Genomic DNA, 21,169 nt, shown 5'->3' with positions numbered 1-21,169 from the left:
TGAAATTTTTCAAGATTATTTATTAATGTAATAAGATAAAAAGAACAACATTTTGATTGATAAATAGAAAAATAATTTTGCTGGTATTTATGTTATATCTTGGCAACTATTGAGTTTTTTTTATTGACTTTTTCGATTTTTTAAGTCTCTCGATGTTTGTTCAAGCCTTTTGAATGTTAAAACTTCTTTCTTTCAAGTTTGCACGGATAATAATCTTAAAATATTCCTTATTAACGATAAATATAATTATTATTATATTTCAGAAAGGACGAGATTGTTAAATAGTTGCTAAGTGTTCATTATTCCACTGCTCTTTACAATCAAGTGAAATACATAAAATATAAAAATAATTTTATATCGTTCAAAATTAAACTGTTATTTTGAAGGTAATAAAGTATAGCATTTATGTCTTTTGTTTTATTCCTCAAAGAATATATACATCTCCATGGCATTTGCAAATTTAAAATTATTTAAAATGAACTGATGTGTACAGCACCGAGACTGAAACAATTATCTCCGCCCTTTCCCCTCTCAAAGTTAGTATGGGAAGGAATTGGTACATCTCCGTCTGTTATTACGAATAAAAAACAAATTTAACCTGAATTGAACTACATATCGACTGTTTTGATTATTTTCAGTCGATAGTTCACAACGTTAATTAAAAGTAATAATATATGATGGGAAAGTTCTACGATTGATGAATAAATTGTAGACAGTACTAACGAAATCATTAAACCTTAACGATGTTGAAAAATGTGTTGTTTACAAGGAAGTAAATGGACAATAAATACTTTACAGTTTAAAGCACTAATCAGTAAATAGTTTGCATTCATCAAAGCGATAGCGTATCTGACGGGCGTTCTTAATTGAGAAAAAATCAATCCAATTAGCTGGCGTCCACTGAATGAGGAGACTAAACTTATCAGAAAGCATATACCATTAGAGATTATTTTAATTATTTAACTTTGTTTACTTCACCATACATAAAACATTAGATGTCAATACCATCAATAAAGATCGATATTAAGTCATAATCGTCGATGTCGAGTGAGTCGACCTTCGTACATTCGTTATTTTTTAGAAACTAAGGCTAAATAACCATTTCTAACATTCAATTGATAACTAATATTATAAAAGCAAATATACTTCGGGTTTAATACATCTGTTTCTAATTTTTTATATATTGTATACATATGGTGAATGCGCCGGGTTATATGATACAAAAAATGTTGCATTACTAAAAATACAAAAGCACTTGTGAATTATCAGAAGAGATTATATCATTTCTAAAACATCACCCTTTAAAAAAACGACCAAAAGATTGTTCGTATTTTTTCTAAGCTTAAGTTTTTTTAAGCTTTGTTATTCTGACAATTTTCTCTCTAACGAATTTCGTCATTTCGCGACTATAAATCAGTAGGGTAATATATAAATATGTAATATAAAGTAATATATATGTCCCCATGGATAGACGCAAAGTGTATATATATATACATATATATATATATATATATATATATATATATATATATATATATATATATATATATATATATATATATATCTTATATATAAAAATGAATCGCAAAATATGTTCCTAAGCGCATAACTCAACAACGCCTGGACCAATTTGGCCAAATCTTTTTTTAAAATGTTCGTTGAAGTTCAGGGATGGTTTTTACGGCGAGAAAAATTAGAATTATTGCTGGAAAAACCCTAAAAATAGCCCTTTTTGTTTGAATTTGTTTCGTGTATCAGTTGACAATTCATCTGTCATCTGTCAAAAGTCATCTGTAACAGACAACTTTTTTTTTTTAAATTTGATATGACTTGAACTCAAATCCTTTTAATCCGTACGAATTGTTTTATTTATTTAAAATTTTTTATTTGTTTAAAATTTAATTCAAATTTTAAATAAATAAAACAATTTGTACGGCTTAAAAGGATTTGAGTTCAAGTCATATCAAATTTAAAAAAAAAAGTTGTCTGTTACAGATGACTTTTGACAGATGACAGATGAATTGTCAAGTGATACACGAAACAAATTCGTATATCGTGTTTTGTGCAGAGTGTTTAGTTAGTTAGTGTTTGTTTAGTTCGTGATTAGTGAAAAAATAATTTATATTTGATTCGCGTGAAGCGCGAGCGCGACATTCAACTAATAATCGCGCAAGTTTGAATCCAGCTGCTTTCAGTTACGATGTGTCAATTGACTACAGTAACTACCAATGTGTTGTTATTGGTTCTATGAACTTGGTTTGCTCACACTGTAAGGCATTAAAATACAAAAACGAAGCCAATGGATTGTGTTGCGCAAATGGTAAAGTGAAATTGATACAATTGGATCCACCACCAGAACCATTGTACTCATTGGTTTCAGGAATAGGAACAGATTCTATACACTTTTTGACACATATTCAACAATATAACAATTGCTTTCAAATGACTTCATTTGGGGCAACAAATGCAGTTCGGGAAAATTTTATGCCAACTTTCAAGGTATGTATTATAGCAGTTACTCATAATTATTTTAGCGAACAAAATTTTCTGTCACCAAAGTTAAGATGTGTTACTAATCTTCAATTTCTTAATCATTACGAAATATATCACTTAGTCATCATATTATATGGTGATTCAGTTTCAGTGACACTTTTATTATATTTTATATTTGATAGATATTAGTTAAAACTAAATATATACTTTTTAAGATCAAATATTATTTAAGTTTGATCATTGACAATCCATTAATTTATACCACACCATAATATTTTTTTTATTTACAGATACAAGGGCAAATATATCACAGAGCAGGTTCACTGTTACCAGTGTCAGATAGCGACAACAAATTCCTGCAAATTTATTTTATGGGCAATTCACCACAAGAAATTGATCTGCGTTGTGCACATAACAATTTAGTAAAAAGGTCTATTGTAGAACAATTACAAACTTTATTTCATCAACACAATCAATTGATTATATTGTTTAAAACTGCCCTGGATCTGATGCCATCCGATAATCACAAAATTGTAATCAGAGCTGATAAAACACCTGCAGGTCAACATACAAGACGTTTTAATGCACCAACTATTGATGAAGTTGCTATCGTTGTAGTTGGAGAAAACTTGGAATCCCGTGATATTGTTTTACATCGTCGGAATTTTCAATTACAACCTATAAAGGAAACACACCGCTCATATGATGCACTGCAATATCCCATTATATTTTGGCAAGGTGAAGATGGCTACGATTTATCAATAAAAATGATAAATCCCATTACAGGTAACTAAAATATTAGTTTAGCTATGGCGATAATATCTCAGTCACTATATTATGTATTTTAATTTTATATTTGAATGTTATTAAAACAAAATCTGTTTACAGGTTCTGAAACCAACAAAAAAGTCAGTTCAATGAACTATTATTCATACCGCCTAATGATTCGGGAAAATGCAGATAATCACATATTGAAATGTCGGCGATTATATCACAAATATGTTGATGACATGTATGTTAAAATTGAAACGGAGAGATTAACATTCATCAGGTTGAATCAAACCAAACTCCGATCTGAAGAGTATATTCACCTTCGAGATGCGATTAATACTGATGGAAATGCACAGAATGTCGGTCGGATGACTATTCTTCCAGCAACATACATCGGAAGCCCTCGGCATATGCACGAATATGCTCAAGATGCCATGTCGTATGTTCGTCATTATGGTACAGCAGATTTGTTCATCACATTTACATGCAATCCGCAATGGATAGAAATTAAGCAGGAGTTATTACCTGGGAAATCATCCATTGATCGTCATGATATTACAGCCAGAGTCTTTAGACAAAAGTTGAAATCTTTAATGAATTTCATCGTAAAACATAATGTGTTTGGTGAGACACGCTGCTGGATGTATTCTGTGGAGTGGCAGAAACGAGGATTGCCACATGCACACATTTTGATTTGGTTGGTTGAAAAGATAAGGCCAAATGAAGTTGATGCAGTGATATCAGCTGAAATCCCTAATGTACAAGTAGATCCTGGATTGCATGAGGTAGTTATCAAAAACATGATACATGGTCCCTGTGGAACTCTTAATCAAAATTCACCGTGTATGATGGATGGTAAATGTTCAAAACGATATCCACGGACATTAATATCGGAAACAATTACTGGTAATGACGGTTATCCATTGTATCGTCGCAGATCGACAGCAGACAATGGAAAATCAACAATTGTCAAATTAAATCAACAAGATATTGAAATAGATAATCGTTGGATTGTTCCATATTCACCCATTTTATCAAAGACATTCAAAGCACACATCAACGTTGAATCTTGCCATTCAGTGAAATCGATTAAATACATTTGCAAATATGTAAGCAAAGGGAGTGATATGGCTGTGATTGAAATTGGTGCAGAGAATTCTAATGATGAAGTTACCCAATACCAAATGGGCCGCTATGTCAGTAGTAATGAAGCAGTTTGGCGAATATTTTCTTTTCCTATTCATGAGAGACACCCTTCTGTTGTTCACTTAGCTGTGCATTTAGAAAATGGACAAAGAGTGTATTTTACAGCACAGAACGCAGTACAAAGAGCTGCTCAGCCACCATCTACTACATTAACCAGTTTTTTTGAGACATGCCAAAACGATGATTTCGCACAAACATTGCTATATTCTGAAATGCCAAAATATTATACCTGGAATCAATCCTCAAGGAGATTTATACGACGGAAACAAGGAAAACCAGTTCCAGGATATACAGATGTATATTCCACCGATGCGATTGGCCGGATTTATTCAGTACATCCAAGCAATGATGAATGTTTTTATTTACGACTGCTATTAGTCAATGTACGTGGCCCAACATCATTCCAACAGTTACGAACTGTTGATGGTGAATTGTGTGGATCCTACAGAGAAGCCTGTCAACGTTTGCAATTGCTTGAAAATGACGCTCATTGGGATCAAACTCTCAATGATGCTGTAATATCATCACACACTCATCAAATACGAACATTGTTTTCTATAATCATATCTACATGCTTCCCATCAAACCCAATTGATTTGTGGATGAAGTACAAAGATTATATGTGTGATGATATTTTGTATCAAATACGGAATAGAATGGGAAATCCAAATATACAAATCAGTGAAGAAATTTACAATGAAGCATTGATTTCAATTGAGGACATGTGCTTGATAATGTCAAACAAACTATTAATTCAATTAGGCCTGACCGCGCCCAATCGTCCAATGCATGACGCTTTTAACCAAGAGTTGCATCGAGAAAGACTGTATGATCTCAACGCTTTGAAAGAATAAATTCAAACAAATCTTCCACTGTTAAATGAACAACAGAAGTATGTATTTGAAACTCTTATGAAAGTAACAAATGATGAAACTGGAGGGATTTATTTCTTAGATGCACCTGGTGGTACAGGAAAAACTTTTTTTATTTCATTAATATTAGCAACAATTCGCTCACAAAATAAAATTGCACTTGCACTCGCTTCGTCGGGAATCGCAGCAACTTTGCTTGAAGGTGGTCGAACAGCCCATTCAGCACTAAAATTGCCATTAAATATGCAAAGCAATGAAACTCCAACCTGCAACGTTTCGAAGAACTCTGCAATGGCAAAGGTTTTGCAGCAATGTAAATTGATTGTTTGGGATGAATGCACGATGGCACATAAAAAATCTTTGGAGGCTTTAGACAGAACCTTAAAAGATCTACGTAGCAATAATAACCGATTTGGTGGTGCAATGATTTTATTAGCAGGAGATTTTCGTCAAACATTGCCAGTGATTCCACGATCAACGCCAGCTGATGAACTCAATGCATGTCTAAAGTCCTCCAATTTGTGGAAACATGTTAAAGTACTTCATTTAAGCAAGAATATGCGTGTCGAGTTGCAAAATGACCAATCTGGAAACATATTCTCTAAACAACTCATTGACATTGGTAATGGCAAATTTCCTATAGACATGTTGACGGCTTGCTTTTGCTATGACTATAAACAAGTCCCAGGGGCAATCATTAAGTGTTTGTGGTATTAATCTAGAAAACTCATGTTTCTCACATGGTCAATTGTATGTTGCCTGTTCCCGTGTTGGAAAACCATCAGATTTGTTTATCTATGCGCCAGGTAATCAAACAAAAAACATCGTATACCACAAAGCAATATAATGATAATAATAATAATAATTATGATTCACATGATTAACAATAAAGCGATTACTTACTTTTCAATCCTTATATATGTTTTATTTAATTATTTTTTATTCACAACGCCCTATCACCAGGGTGATGGTTCTGTTCAGGAGAATTTTTTAAAATACGTAGGCACAAAAACTGCCACATTACAAATCTTTTTGACAGGACGAAGTCTGTCGGGTCAGCTAGTATATATATATAAACTAATAAATAAAGTAAAATCAATAAGACAAACAGGGAGGATTAAAAGTATAAATAGTTTGTATATAATTTAAAAATTGACACAAATTCAGATAACAAACACAAGCACGGGAAAGTAGAGACTCCATCCAGACCGCACACTACCAAAGTGGCAATGACGATTTCGTCGGCAACGCTCACCTCAGCATGGACTAGACTCTGTGAAAAACTCAATGTCTCATAGAAATCTAAGGAGTCGGTCTCTATTTATCTTCTTTAAGGAATTCTTGATAGCTCATTCATAGCCCTAAGATGACCGAGACACAAAGAGTCGCATGAGTAAGGTGACAAAACTCACAGTGAGCAGGCGGGCTCGAAGTGACCGTGTGAGAAACAACAGACTCCCAATCTCAGTCGATTCAGAGCTACGGAATGGTGACGAAGGGAGGAGAAAAATTCCGTTTTAAAAAGTTTCAGAATTCTAAAGAATTTGATATGGCTGGCCTTCTGGGCCTAACAACACTGTACCCCATTCTTGATGAAAGACGAAAAGAATGGATAAGGTCAGCGTGGATAAAGATATTTGTAATGGCGAGGGGACAGGAGGCTGTGGATTTAGCCTTACTATCTGCGCGCTCATTTTCCGATATGCCAATGTGAGAGAGAATACGCTAGAGTTATCTTGTAGCCATTCAGAAATAGAGTACGGATGATTGACAATGAGTCAGTAACCAGCGGATGGAGGAATTTCTGTTCCGATGTCTGAATAAGTACTTTGATTAGTAAGCTTCGAAGATGACTGTGAAAGACTCGTCAAGACCTAGACATCACCTTTTCTTCGTAATGTTCGTCCCTTCTGTTTTTGGTCGTGGATAAGGAATTGATCCAAGCACCCTTCAAAAACCATGCGTCCTACATCTTTTCTAGCGAGGAAACCCCACCCAAATCACTTACCTCGGGGAGAAACGTGCGTTAGTAGATTCTCCGAACGTTCAAACATTCCAGCGCGCAACTACCTTGTCAAAGTTTTATTGTTTATTACCACCATAATGGGTTTCGGTTTCATAAAATGACATACGGTTACGTTCTGCAAGGTGTATGCAATAGAATCTCCATGGGAATTGCGAGAATGAAAAGTTTATAGAGATTTTGTTAGTCGAGATTCTTGTCTCTATATGAATGTATTCATGGGTATAATTACTAAAATCAAAGAGTATTACAATAGACATTAGTTCGCATTCTTTGTACAACTCAAAAACTAATTTAAAAAAAAATTATCGAATAAAAGACGAAACAACTGTCCTAAAAGGGTATTTATCGATTTTCCAAAACATTATGCAATGATAATGTACCATAGCTTGGCGTATCGTTAGAATATGTGAATTAAAGTTGAGGAAAATTATATTGAACATAAAAGTTATTTTTACAAGTATCAATCCAATTTTTTCATTTTCCTTACGCAAATTTATTGAACGCTCGGTATATAACAGGATATCCTATGTAAAAATGACTCAAAAATGAGGTTCAAGGTTTTCGGATTGTGAAACAGTACCAACTGTTAACGATTTTAAATTTAAAGCCACTGATAAGTGATGGGTAATTAGAAATTCGTCAATATTAAACTGTTGTGTAATACTAAACAATCCAGCTCTGCATTTCAACGCGAAAAAACAATTTCAAATTCATAATTCTAGTTTAATTGCCTCGCGAAGTAACCGAGCTAAAAATAGAACGTGGCGCTGTTGTGCATAGCCTTAAAATAAAAATGTCAATAAACTCTTTTTACGGCTATGTGTTTATTGTTCGGATCGTTGTTAATTAATGTCTAACACGACCGCAAAGCGTTAGCTTCGAATCTCGACTGCAGCAAGCCTCCAACACTAATTGTGGCGAGTCGCAAAAATTAATTAATATATACGGAATTTCAAAACAAACGGGAAACGTATCCATATTGCAGACCGAAATGTGCCAAGGACGGTACTAACGGGAACATTATGTTCTGGCCACAGTTTGGTTTTGTGTGGGTTTGTTTAATAGAGAAGATGCGCAATGATAGCGATAATACGGTAGAATTTTCTTTTAGACTTTTCTTCATGTTTCTTTCAATAAATAGAAATATTATCTTAAATTATAGGATATATTCCAGAAAATGTTTAATTAATATGAATGCAGTAGGAAAGTTCAAACTTAATCAACTTAATTAAAATAATAATAACATAAATTAAGAGACAGAGATTTGAACATCACCACAATCATTTGGACACGCCAAAAATAAATTTCGTACTTAATTATATAATAGTAAGTTTAAATTGAATAATACATGGACAACACATTTTTATTAATTATTTCATTTTATATTATTTTTTATTGATTTATTTTTGTTGTGTATTTTCAATACTATACAATAACTTTTTTTGCATTATGACAACACTGTATCACCTACTTGACGTAAAGCCGACGACGTAAGGATCGATACGAGTGAAAATATCTCGGTCATTATGATATACGATATATTTTACAATAATCGATATAATAGGTCAATTGAAAAGTCCCCGGTCTGACACATAGATGGAGCTAATAGAATGAAATCCATATGTGTTTTAACCCTCAAAAGATGCGTGTATAAATTTGACAGCTGTCGGATCATTAATTTGTGAATTATAGCATTTTGAGTGAAGCAACTTTTGTTCTTGTGAAAAAATGGATAAAAAGGAATTTCGCGTGTTGATAAAATATTGCTTTGTCGATATGGACACTGCCCCAGGAAAATCAACCCTCAAGGATTGGTATGCTAAGTTTAGACGTGGAGAAATGAACACCGAAGACGTTGAACGGAGTGGACGCCTAAAAAAGGCTTGTTACCGAGAAAAACATTAAAAAAATCTACAAAATGATTTTGAATGACCGTAATTTGAAAGTGAATGAAATAGCAGACACTCTAAAGACATCAACTGAACGTGTACATTATATTATTCACGAATATTTGGGTATGAGAAAGCTCTGTGTAAAGTGGGTGCCGCGCGAGCTCACTTTTGACCAAAAGCAAAGACGAGTTGATTCGGAGAAGCGTTTGAAGGTGATCAAGCGTAATAAACCCGAGTTTTCGCGTCGATGTGTGACAATGGATAAAACGTAGCTCCATCATATCACTCCGAAGTCCAATCGACAGTCATCCGAGTGGAGTGCACACGATGAACCCACCGAACTCCAAAGCGTGGGAAAACGAAACAGTATGCTGGCAAGGTTATGGCGTCTGCATTTTGGGTCACCCTTGAAGGGAATTATATTGAGTAAAAAAAACTAATTTTGCCACAAAATTATATCCTCTAAATGTTTTATATCCATTCTTAAGACATTCCTCTAACCGGAAGCACGTATCAGATAGCTTAAAATTGTTTGATGTCTGTTTTTGGGTTATTTGTGGTTTATTATCAGCAATTTGAGCAAGACTTTTGAGCTTCATCGTTGAAAATTACGTGATGAAGTATACGCTATCTAGGAAAAACTTTCCTCCCTGAGTGCAGTAGCTGTTTATAGTTTTTTATCCACTTTTATTTAGAAAATTAACATTTGGCGCACCTCGTGGACACACAATAAATTATACTGAGAAAAAACGGCAGTATTTTTATCGAAATAGATTAAACTCACCTGTATAGGGAGTTGACACAACTCCCGCGGTAGTGCGGTGAGCTGATTTCGACTCAAGTCCAAGAAGCTGAGACATTGCAGGCTACTGATCGACTCAGGAATGAATCGGATAGCGTTGTGGTAACACTGGAGGCGCTCCAAGAAATGGAAATCGGTCACTTCTTCGGGTAATTCACTAAAACGATTCTTTGACAAATCTGAAACAAAAAAAGATTGATATAAAAATCAGATCACATACATAAAAACCACCCCACACCACATTAATAATACTGTAACTGGGTTTACAACACCGGTAGTACTTCCGACAAATTAACGAAATAATAATTACAAAATGTAATTAATATAGATTGACCTCAAACCATCCATTCTCGTTTCGTCCCCATGAAAAGGGCCCCTTTTGTCAAAATTTCGTCGAGCCTTATTGATCGTATCTTTTAAATTATACACATATAAAAGCCGGTGACCGTGGAACAACCCCAATTCATTTTCATTATTACTTCCAGACATTTTGAACAGGTCGTTATATTTTAAATTGATGAATTTGCTATATTAAAATAAAAATATTCTAATAGATGTAGTTACCAATTCTTAGTAACTTTAAAGTACTGTTTTATTTTAAGAGAGAAAGAAAATTTTAAGGAATTTGAAAAAATCGTTTTTTTTTTCATATTCGCAAATCTCAACCCCTTAAGAATATGTTCTTATATAAAAATAATAATTTTTATAATTTATAATAATTTAGGAGATACATATTGTATTATAATAGTAATAATATACGAGAGTATATTAACAATATACATTGAATAGCGTTTGGACGTAACAACATTAAATTTTTTTTGTACAAACGTCATCAAAATGTTTAATGTATTGCCTGTCGCAATTTGTAAATTCGTTTTAGTATCAGACAATATTTTCCTTCCCATTTTATTCCAGTTAAAAAGAGATATAATGCTGTCAAGATATTATAATTATGGATTATAAACCGGCAAATCTTTTAATAAATTTTAAATTGCCGCGGTCTTTACTGAAAATATTTTTAGGGTGTTGCAGCTACATTGAATATTAGTACGGACACGGTCTCTAAAATATTTAAAAAAAAACAATATAACCTTAAACTCATCAAAAAGAAACCGTTATTAGGCAAAACGGTTGACGAATGAAGATCAGCTTGATGTTAGCTGTATCAGAGTTCAAACACAATTCAGTTCAAGTTCCCTAACACTGAATATTCAATCCAATGGAGTTGATATGGGGGCAGCAAAGACTTATAATAGACATGCTGGCCGAGAAAGATATTCTATATAAAGAACTGTTTGGATATGTGGAAGGAAGCATTGTCGGCCATAACACCTTCGGTTTGGATGAACTCGATAAGACATACAGAGGAAGTAATTGATAAATGGCGGAATTGTGGACATGTTTTAGACAGATTGGAAATTAACAGTTTAGTGGTTGACTTGGAATAAATTTATCTCAAGATGACTTGAAAAGTAAACACACCATCGGAGGAAACAAGAACTAAACGTAAAAAGGTAAATATGATCTCGAATGAAAGTAAAATACATTACTTTGTTATATAATTGTTAATTAGGTGGATTAGGCCTCCAGAGGGATACCACTACACAAAAAAACGCGCCTAGAACTCTACCTCAAGGGTGGTGTGGAAAAGAGTTCAATGCAAATATAATAAAACAACTCTAACCAATAAATTATTGCGGCTGTATAATTAATTCTAGTTTTAAGTTCTTCGTTAATATATGCATTAGATGAACTATAATGTTAAAATAAACTAAATATGTTTGGTAACATTATTAATTATTTTATTTAGATTAGAATTTAGTTGTATGTCAAAGCCAAACTAAACTAAGACTCGGCAACATTGCGACGTTTTGACCTCACAAATTTAGATGGCGTATATACAAAATAACTTTAAATAGACTATATATTATGATTAAGCCTTAGTTCAACGAAAAAAAGGAGGAAAATGATGCTCTGGTAATCATTTATTTTGATATTAACCCAAAATTCAACTATTTATCACCGATACCATATGTGGATATTGATAAGAATAATATAAATAATTCATTTAGATAAGAAACCAGTTTAGCGTGGGAAAAAAACTAGTTAACATATTTTGCATAAAACTACAAATGCTAATTTCTAAACATCATGAATAAATTGCTTAATTTGTTTACTTTTATTTATTTGTTAACTTTTATACTATAGTAAATGTTAAAGCTATTTGTAAACAGAAAAAAAGTCTGTCGTATTTTTTTCTAATAATTCACTATACATATCGTACTCGTACATTCCAACACGAAAGTGTAAAGGGGCTGTCACACGTATCCCCTTTCGTTGGCCTACATACGGGTTGTTAGTTAATTAAAAGATTTGGATTTTAATTTGTGTACATTATGAAAATGCCCTATTTCTGTTAGTTGTAATACTTAATAAAAAATTGCCCGTTACAATCCTGCGATTCCTGGATCTGTTTGAATATAACTCAGAAGTCTTCTGGGAATTCACAAATTAATGATCCAACAGCTGTCAAATTTATACAAGCATCTTTTGAGGGTAATGATTAACTAAAAAAGATATAGATTTAATTCTAGTAGCACCATCTGTCACCACGTGTCAGGCTGGGGACTTTTCAATTGACTTGTTAGGATTGTTGTAGAACATTCACTTTTCTTTACCAGTCTCATTACGCTACAGAAAACTCTTCTTTTTGCCTGGCAAGCCATGAAATTGTGATGTTAAAATGGTTCAAAAAGGCACTTTCTGTACAGTTAGTTCGTGTGGTAGCCATTTCTCCTCCTTTTTGATCATTCTTGAAAGATCTTTAATCCTTTAAACTGGTTTCTAGCTTGAAATGCATTGCCTTTGATCTTTCTTGGTCATGTTTGTTGTTATGGACATGTAATTGTAAGCGCTCCATAATTAGCGTTTGTATATACTGAATAACTCAATAACATTAAATTAAAAATTGTTGTTTTACGTAGAGAAATGTTAAAAACCAGCGAATTTATTAGTTATTTATATGCATATTTTATGAATACTTTTTAATAATGTGTATCTGACAGATAAGTCACTTAACAAACTGATCTTAATGATGACACTCAAAGCAATGTAAAAGTTCCTTTATTGAATCGCGCGCGTCATGTACCTATTTTAGGCACAATATAAGTTGGCTACCTGTTTTTTTAATGGTCGGCACCTAAAACAGTTGTAAAATAGCCGCATAAGAATATAAATAAGTCTAAATAACTAACAATTATTCTAAATGGTGTTCTGGATGACATATATATATATAGTATATATAGGCGCATGACTTAATTTGTATAGATATTTATTTCGACTTTAAAATAATTAAATTTAAAATAGTTATATTTGATGGTCGTTTGTGCTTTTGAAAGGATTAGATGCAGGATTTCAGAGTATTATTCAGGAACTACAAGTCTGCGTGACCACAATTTTCCGAGAAAAAAGAAACTTTTAGTATGCAAACTGCCAAACAGCACCTTCTTTACTGTATTTTATACGAATTGCAATAAGGAAAAACTAATTTTAAAATATGGAAATTAATCTATATTATTCTAGGTGCCTCAGCGTATTTTATGCAATAAATGTTGTACAAAAGTCACACAAGTAGGTATTCATTTGATAACTTCAAAGGTTTGAAGATGCGGGATTGTAAGGACTGTTGCATGAAGATTCGATTCAAATTTAACAAGAAATTTCCAATAGTTATTTCCAAGTGTTTGCACTGTTGCATGTTGTTTTGTTGTTTCCTTTTCACTGATTGATTATTGAGAAATTGAATAATATTAGCAAAAAAGGAAAGATAAAGGAACTGAGAAACCATTTACTGGCCAAGGAAATAGACAAGCTATATTGATTGAAGTAATAACACATACTATATTATAAAATATCAATGCACAAAATGAAAAAAAAAAAAAACTGAATTATCCAATTCATCCTGTCAATTACAAATTAGATAGGACTTGAAACAGATTCGCTTCTTTACCCTAATAAACTGACATAATCTATATATTCACAGATAAAATGAAACAAATAACTACATATTTAATAACATACTCAACATTTATAATAATTATCATTTGGGCAATCTTTGAAAACAATTGTTTTGTTAACAATTTCTTTCAATATATGTTATATCGCGCAACTGACGGCCCTGGATAAGTTTGTGGCACTTTTTAGTATTTTTACCATTTAGTACATTTCACTACACAATTACACAAGATCTTACAGTTTGATTGTTTTCCAAGAATTGCAGCACTGGTAGTGAAGTCTTTCCTCATGCCTTGTTGGAAATTTCTTAATTTCCTTTATAACAGATGAAATCCGAAGGCCTCGGTGTAAGTAATTGCTCCGCTAGTATCTGGGTGTATCCACAATACATATATAATACGCAGGACTGAAATACTTGTATTATGTTGATGTTACCTCTCGCAGAACATCCTCATAACTGGTCGTTACTTAGGACCATAAAGGTTTTAGTATTTACTTGTACAGCAACAACTTATTATGTACGGATAATTTAGATTTTGTTTGAAATAACCAATATACTTATACATATAAATATACAATATACACTATACTTTTTTTTCCTTTTTGATATGCTCTTTCCAACGAAGATCTGCATTAAGATTCATTTCAAGGTACCTAGAAGTATTACTATATGGAATAATACTATAGTCATATTTATTGGTATATAAAAAGTTAAGTCGGTAAAAGTATAGTAAAAGTAGGTGAATTTAATAGGGAATAATTTACTCCTGCTGACTTTTATTCTCCATTTCTGGATCCACTTATTTACTTGCGTGTTGCAGTTCTCTGGTTGCCTAGTTGTTAAAGTAAAACAAAAGTATTTCTTATGTACATTAGTTTTTCTAACCCACTTCACGTAGCAATGTTAAGGATGTGATATAATGCCAAAATTTGTCTTTATACGTGTTAAACATAATAAATCTATACATGCTTACTTAATACTACAATTCCCATTCATTTTATTATAATTTTCATCAAACTGCAAATAAATGACTCTTAGTATCGTCAATTATGTGTAATTATGTTGATTTAGTCAATGACAATCATTTGTTTTCTATGCAGCTAAATTCCTCCATTAAATGATTACATGACATAAAAGTAAAAGTAATCTCAAAATTTCGACCAAAACTTATAATATGTTAACATAATAAATATTAATATGATAATATATTTTAATATAAATAACGAGCATTATTAAAAAAAAACAATGAACTCCAATTAACTACACCAAGGAATGCTTCGAGTAACTGCGGAACGATATAGCTAATTCAACATCTTCTTTTCTTGATAATTAATTTAATGAATTCAAGATATCTCCTTGAAATACTACAGACTGCGCAAGTTATACAATGTGAAAGGGTTTAGAAAACAAAAACTATTAATTTACTTAAAAAAATTATTTTATTTAATGCAAAGAAGACCCGACTGGTTTAATAGGTAAAAATATTCTCTACGTCCATTTTTAGATATGTAACTTGTAATACCATTCAAAACAGATCGCCCCTCAGATCACACTGCAGTCTGTAGTCAGTGAAGTACTAGTGGTAAGTTTTGACTAAAGAACAACTACTGCAAATACAAATATGCAAATAAAAAGTATTATTCGAAAAATGTTCACCAAAATCTTTACGAAATTTTCTTTATGTATTAACAGGTCAATTTAATTAAGTCTCCAGCTTACCATAGTAAAACACATTTTTTTAGCAAATTTATTTTTTTTTATTCAACACAATTTCCTTCAAGAGTAATATACTGATTATAGCGACCCTCCAACTTTTCGATGCCATTTTTGTAGTTGATTTGCTTTAAAATAGGAAATAGTCGTTGGAAGCCAGATCAGGAGAGTACGGTGGATGAGGAAGCAATTTGAAGGCCAATTCATGGATTGCCATCGTTTTCACTAACTTGTGACACGGTGCATTGTCTTGGTGAAGCAGCACTTTCTTTTTCTTGAAATGCGGCTGTTATTCGGCGATTTCAAGTCCTTCAAACGGTCCAATGATGCTATGTAATAGTCGCTGTTGATGGTCCTTGCTTTTTTAAGGTAGTCATTGAAAATTATTCCATGCGCATCCCAAAATACAGACGCTATAACCTTGCCAGCAGACTGTTGCGTTTTCCCACGCTTTGGAGCGAGTTCATCGTGTGCAGTCCACTCGGATGACTGTCGATTGGACTTCGAAGTGAAATGATGGAGCCATGTTTCACACATTGTCACATATTGACGCAAAAACTCGGGTTTATTACGCTTGATCATCTTCAAATACTGCTCCGAATCATCAACTCGTTGTTTTTGGTCAAAAGTGAGTTCGCGCGGCACCCACTTTGCACAGAGCTTTTTCATACCCAAATATTCGTGAATGATATGATGTGCACGTTCAGTTGATATCTTTAGAGTGTCTGCTATTTTATTCAGCTTCAATTTATGGTTATTAAAAATCATTTTGTGGATTTTTTAAAATGTTTTCGTCGGTAACAACCTCTTTTGGGCGTCCACTGCATTCACCGTCTTCGGTACTGTATTTTTCCCTTCAAAAAGCAATATTTTATCAACGAAATTTCTTTTTACCCATTTTTTCACAATAACACAAGTTGCTTCACTCAAAATGCTATAAGTCACAAACTAATGATCCGACAGCTTTCAAATTTATACACGCAGCTTCTGAAGGTTAGGGCTAACTAAAAAACATATGCATTTAATTCTAATGGCGCCATCTATGTGTCAGGCCTGGGACTTTTCAATTCACCTGTTAGATATGAAAAAGTATATTCTTATCGTCCGTAGATCAAGAATCAGAAGAAGACAACAACAACGCAATTATGATGCAATTAGAAACAGATGGCTGCAGCTTTCCTTAGAAACAAACTTGTATATAGATGAACAGATTGTATTTTTCGAAGGACAAGTAAACATAAATCAATACGTAAAAAATAAGCTCAAGAAATGGGGAATAAAAATATACATATTAGCTGGACAAAGTGGTATAGTATATGATTTTATAATATATCAACTTTCCACGACAGAAATTCAACCAGATCTGATGACTCTAGAGTCAAGTGCTGGGGTCGTTATTCATCTGAGTGGAGAGAATACAATAAAAAAATCATGGATTTTTTCGATAATTATTTTAGTAATCATCAGTTATTTTAGTAATTGAATGAAAAGTTAATTTATGCAGTTGGTGCTGTAAGAATAAATAGGTTTCCATCACCTCTGGCTGATTCTGCAATGAAAAAAGCAGGAGGAAGTTCATGTAGTTCAGTCGTCAGCTCAGACGGAATTATTACTACCACCGAGTTTTATTGGAAAAGGGACATATGCCATATGTCGTCGTTGGTAATATAAATGTCAGTTTAGTAAAAAGTGGAAGTTGTGTTATGAAATTTCATAATAAATTACTTGGTTGTTTAAGTTTTTTTGTTTTACTTTCGCTATTGAACTCCACACGTCTAGATTGACTTTAAAAGATTTGGCACCGAAATAGTTAATAATTTCATTAAAAAAACTCAAACCATCTGTGAGGACATATCATGGCACTCGGTTGACTTCCAATATTCGTATATCCGCCGTACTTGTCCGTGAAGGAAGGGAAACAATGAACGTTATATGCAAATGTGGTCGAGAGCGACGAAGAATTTAAATTAAAAGCACGAGCGTAAGTTATTTATAAAGTAATGCGTTCGTGCGGCATACCGTTTGAAAAACTTCCAAAAGAGCAAACGGACAAATGGCTAGGCGAGGATTTAGGTGTCGAGTTGTTGGCCGCCAATCAAACGCGATTTTTTTTGTTCGAAGAACATTTTGTAACGCAGTCAAAAATATTAATAATAGTCAGGTTAAAATAGGCAGGTTTTATATAAAAAGATGATTTAATTATTTAGATATGAGAACGATTCAAAAAGCACTTATGTTATGGGACTGCTAAATTATTATTAGGTTGTTCAGTACCATCAAAACGTTTACATTAGAACTAAAATTCGTCACCTGTGTAGTTTTGTTTGCAGTGCCGAAAGATGGGGCTTGCTGCGACGTAATTAAATTTGTTTATATTTATATTATTATAAGTTTACGAAATTATAATGTATTTTTTTGTATAGTTTAGTGTTCTAATTTATTAGACTATTTAATTGTTTTTTGTAATATTTATAACATGGGAAAAGAATTATGACTTGAGACAATATAAAGTGCCGTATTGTATCGAATGTCTGGTGAAGCTAGATCAATATTAGAAAGGTTCCGGGCAAACGGAAAACACGTGGCTAGCAAAAGGGATGTCTCATCGGCTCGAAGTGTTCAGGTGCCGGGGTAGACGAAGCGTGTAAGAAGTTAGACCTGGTAGAGAACAACTTATGGTGACTATAACCGCAAACTTTTAGAAGTTACATCAGAAGTTCCTGGCTCAGAGTCTTGAGATGCAGAAAAGGGTTTCTTGAACCAACCTTCTTAGCCACCACCAAGAACCCGAGGGATAAGCTTCAGCGATAAAACACGATGCATCGAGAGTAAGAATCAGAATTAGCAAGAATTACAGAATAATTCGGAATAGTCAAGTATCGAGTAAACCTATTTTTTCCCATCACGAAGCAATATGACATTGTTTTTGATCCATTGTTTTTAAAATAACAAAACTTCAAAAGTCACCCTTACCACAATACAAACTCTTGTGTTATATGTTATATTTTTACGTCATTCATTTAAATAAACAAATTCGTCTTTGTACATTAATTTACGCAAAGAAAAAAGACAATAAATTGTATTTTATTTATAACATTGTTTTCTTTTCCTACACTCCTGCAGTTAACACCATTTTTTCATTGAGGCAACATTCTCACTGTAACAACACAAGCGGTGCTCAAATCTCAAAACATTTCGAAGGTTATGGTTATAAAGGTCAAACTTTCCATTGGTAACATCAGATGGAGCCTAACGACACTTGTATTGCCAATACCAATATTCGTATCATCAAAAATGTTGTCCTAATTGTTTTTTATCAGGTATTTCTAAAATAGCTGTTGTATTTAAATAATACGAAAAACATCCATTCATAGAGTTTACACGTACAGTGCCCTATTTTAAAACATATATCTTTTAGAACTAACAAACATTTCGTAATTTTGTTCGTAACCTTTACTACGTCAACATCGAGGCAATAAATCTTGGCGTCACTAAAGTTAAAATCTAAGTACATTTAAAACAGGAAATATTTAAAAATTAATGAATGTAAATCCAATGCATGCACATACATTATTTAATTTCCGGCAATGGATAGAGTCATCGTAAAATTCTCAGACATTTTCGTTCTTATCGTCAAATATTTTATGACTCCACTACATGGAATTCTTATGAGAACAGGTGGCTGGCTTTCCGTCCAAATAGAAATGTAATAAATTCTCGGTATCTTGTTGGTTCTTTTTCATATAAAATGGCTACAGAGAAGGACGAGGGGAATACCAGATATATCACTCATATAAACGGTTTATTAGGGCCTTGACTCAAGGCTATTTTATTACCATCTCGGATGACTTGTTTTTTGTTTTTGAATGCATGCCTCAACAGAATTAGTTGAGCCCTCTGATTTGCACAGGTCTTTTTAATGCACTGGGTTATTCAATAAGTTCACGGGGTACCATCTATTTATCAACGGCTAACCTAAAAATTCGGCATCATCAATATTGCATCTTTCACAAGAAAATCGTTTTTCATCACCTCATGAGCATGAATGAGAGTTGGCCCCCACCTTGACCTTGTATCAAAACGACAAGCTAAGAAATGGGGTGAACCTTCAAGTTATTTCGACTTCAGTTTTTTCAGTTGCAAAAGGAATTTTGTTACTTCCAGATTTAGACATCTTTAATGATTCAATGATCAAGTTCTTACTATGATTAGCTGCTGAATATTGCTGCCAAATACTGCCACATTGATACTGCCAAGATGATAATACTCCCATACACACAGCCAAAAGATTCAGTCTTGGTTTGAGGAATATCAAACATCTTCATTGGTCAGCATAATCACCAGACCTCAACTTAACTGTACCATTATGAGAAGTATTAGAGCTAAGAATGGGGAGTAGTTTCCATCTCAAACGTCACTGAAACAATTGGCGGATGTTTTGGAACAAGAACGGGACGAAATTCCGTTGAAAAGTATTTAGGACACACTACGAATCTATTTTGCGATGAATTGCAGCTGCTTTAAAAGAAATTGGTGGCTCAGTTCAATCAATCAATACACATTGTTGTTATATTATTTTGTCCATACCCTGTGTTAAGCCTTAGAACAAAATATTTCGTTATCTGGCCTATTAATTAATTTTAAAGGGTCTATAATAGATGGAGTTATTGTGTATTAATCACAACGGGTATAGTTCTAAGCAACTATTTCTATTAAATTAATTTTAAAAGATTTACAGCAGATGCTGTAATGTATATTAAATAATATCAGTAGCTTTGGGAACTATCGACTGAAAACAGTCGAAACAGTCCATAGTCAAAAAAATAGCACGGTTCGACTGTTTTTTTCCATTCGTGATGTCAGACGAAGATGTACGAATTCTTGTCTGTATAAAATGTGAGATAGGAAAGGACGGAGATAAATGCTTGGAGCAGTTAATTTTAAATGTCTTTATATTCTCCAATGGTAGTATAAGCGAGACAGAGATGAATATATATTCATTCATTTGATAACTTTAAAAAAGAAAAGGAAAAAAAATACTAATTTCTATTATCATGTAAAAAATAATATAATTTTAAAGGAAGTAGGATAACTTTTATACTGAATGTTCTGTGGATGTGTAAAAAGGAATGGAATAATAACACCAACACATAATAACACAACTTCTAATTAAAATGTAAAATATACCTAATCATTGAAAAATCTAATCCATGATGGACCTAAAAATGATCGTACAATAACTACCAGACCCTTTTTAAATAAAAGTTTTATTTATTTTTGAACCGAAATATTTTTAAATTACTGTGATTATTATCATGTTCAACTTTTCTCCCGTGAGGCGATTTCTTTGATCGTTAATTATTTGTCCAGATTTTGAAA

The 21,169-nt window shown here is 32.9% G+C and overlaps 2 protein-coding genes across 7 annotated transcripts in view; one reads left to right on the top strand and one right to left on the bottom strand.

The window, feature by feature from the left end:
- Lrch (Leucine-rich-repeats and calponin homology domain protein) overlaps positions 1–21,169 on the bottom strand; it is a 114,362-nt gene that overhangs the window by 12,240 nt on the left and 80,953 nt on the right. For all 6 annotated transcript variants that reach the window (XM_076413640.1, XM_076413639.1, XM_076413635.1 and 3 more), the window contains one exon: positions 10,045–10,241. In XM_076413640.1, the coding sequence (XP_076269755.1) occupies positions 10,045–10,241 (197 nt within the window). The remainder of the gene's footprint in view (positions 1–10,044; positions 10,242–21,169) is intronic.
- On the top strand, positions 754–5,448 carry LOC143202663 (uncharacterized). Its single transcript, XM_076414318.1, has 5 exons — positions 754–772; positions 2,141–2,320; positions 2,381–2,499; positions 2,784–3,279; positions 3,382–5,448. Exons 1-5 carry the CDS (start codon positions 754–756, stop codon positions 5,322–5,324), a joined length of 2,757 nt encoding a protein of 918 aa, XP_076270433.1. The 3' UTR covers positions 5,325–5,448.

The sequence above is a fragment of the Rhynchophorus ferrugineus genome, unplaced genomic scaffold, assembly GCF_030347505.1.
Source record: "Rhynchophorus ferrugineus isolate W39M unplaced genomic scaffold, kcgeb_rfMv2 rfM9, whole genome shotgun sequence".
NCBI lineage: Eukaryota > Metazoa > Arthropoda > Insecta > Coleoptera > Curculionidae > Rhynchophorus > Rhynchophorus ferrugineus.
Note: the sequence above shows the minus strand (reverse complement) of the source record. Positions and strands in the feature narration are given on the sequence as shown.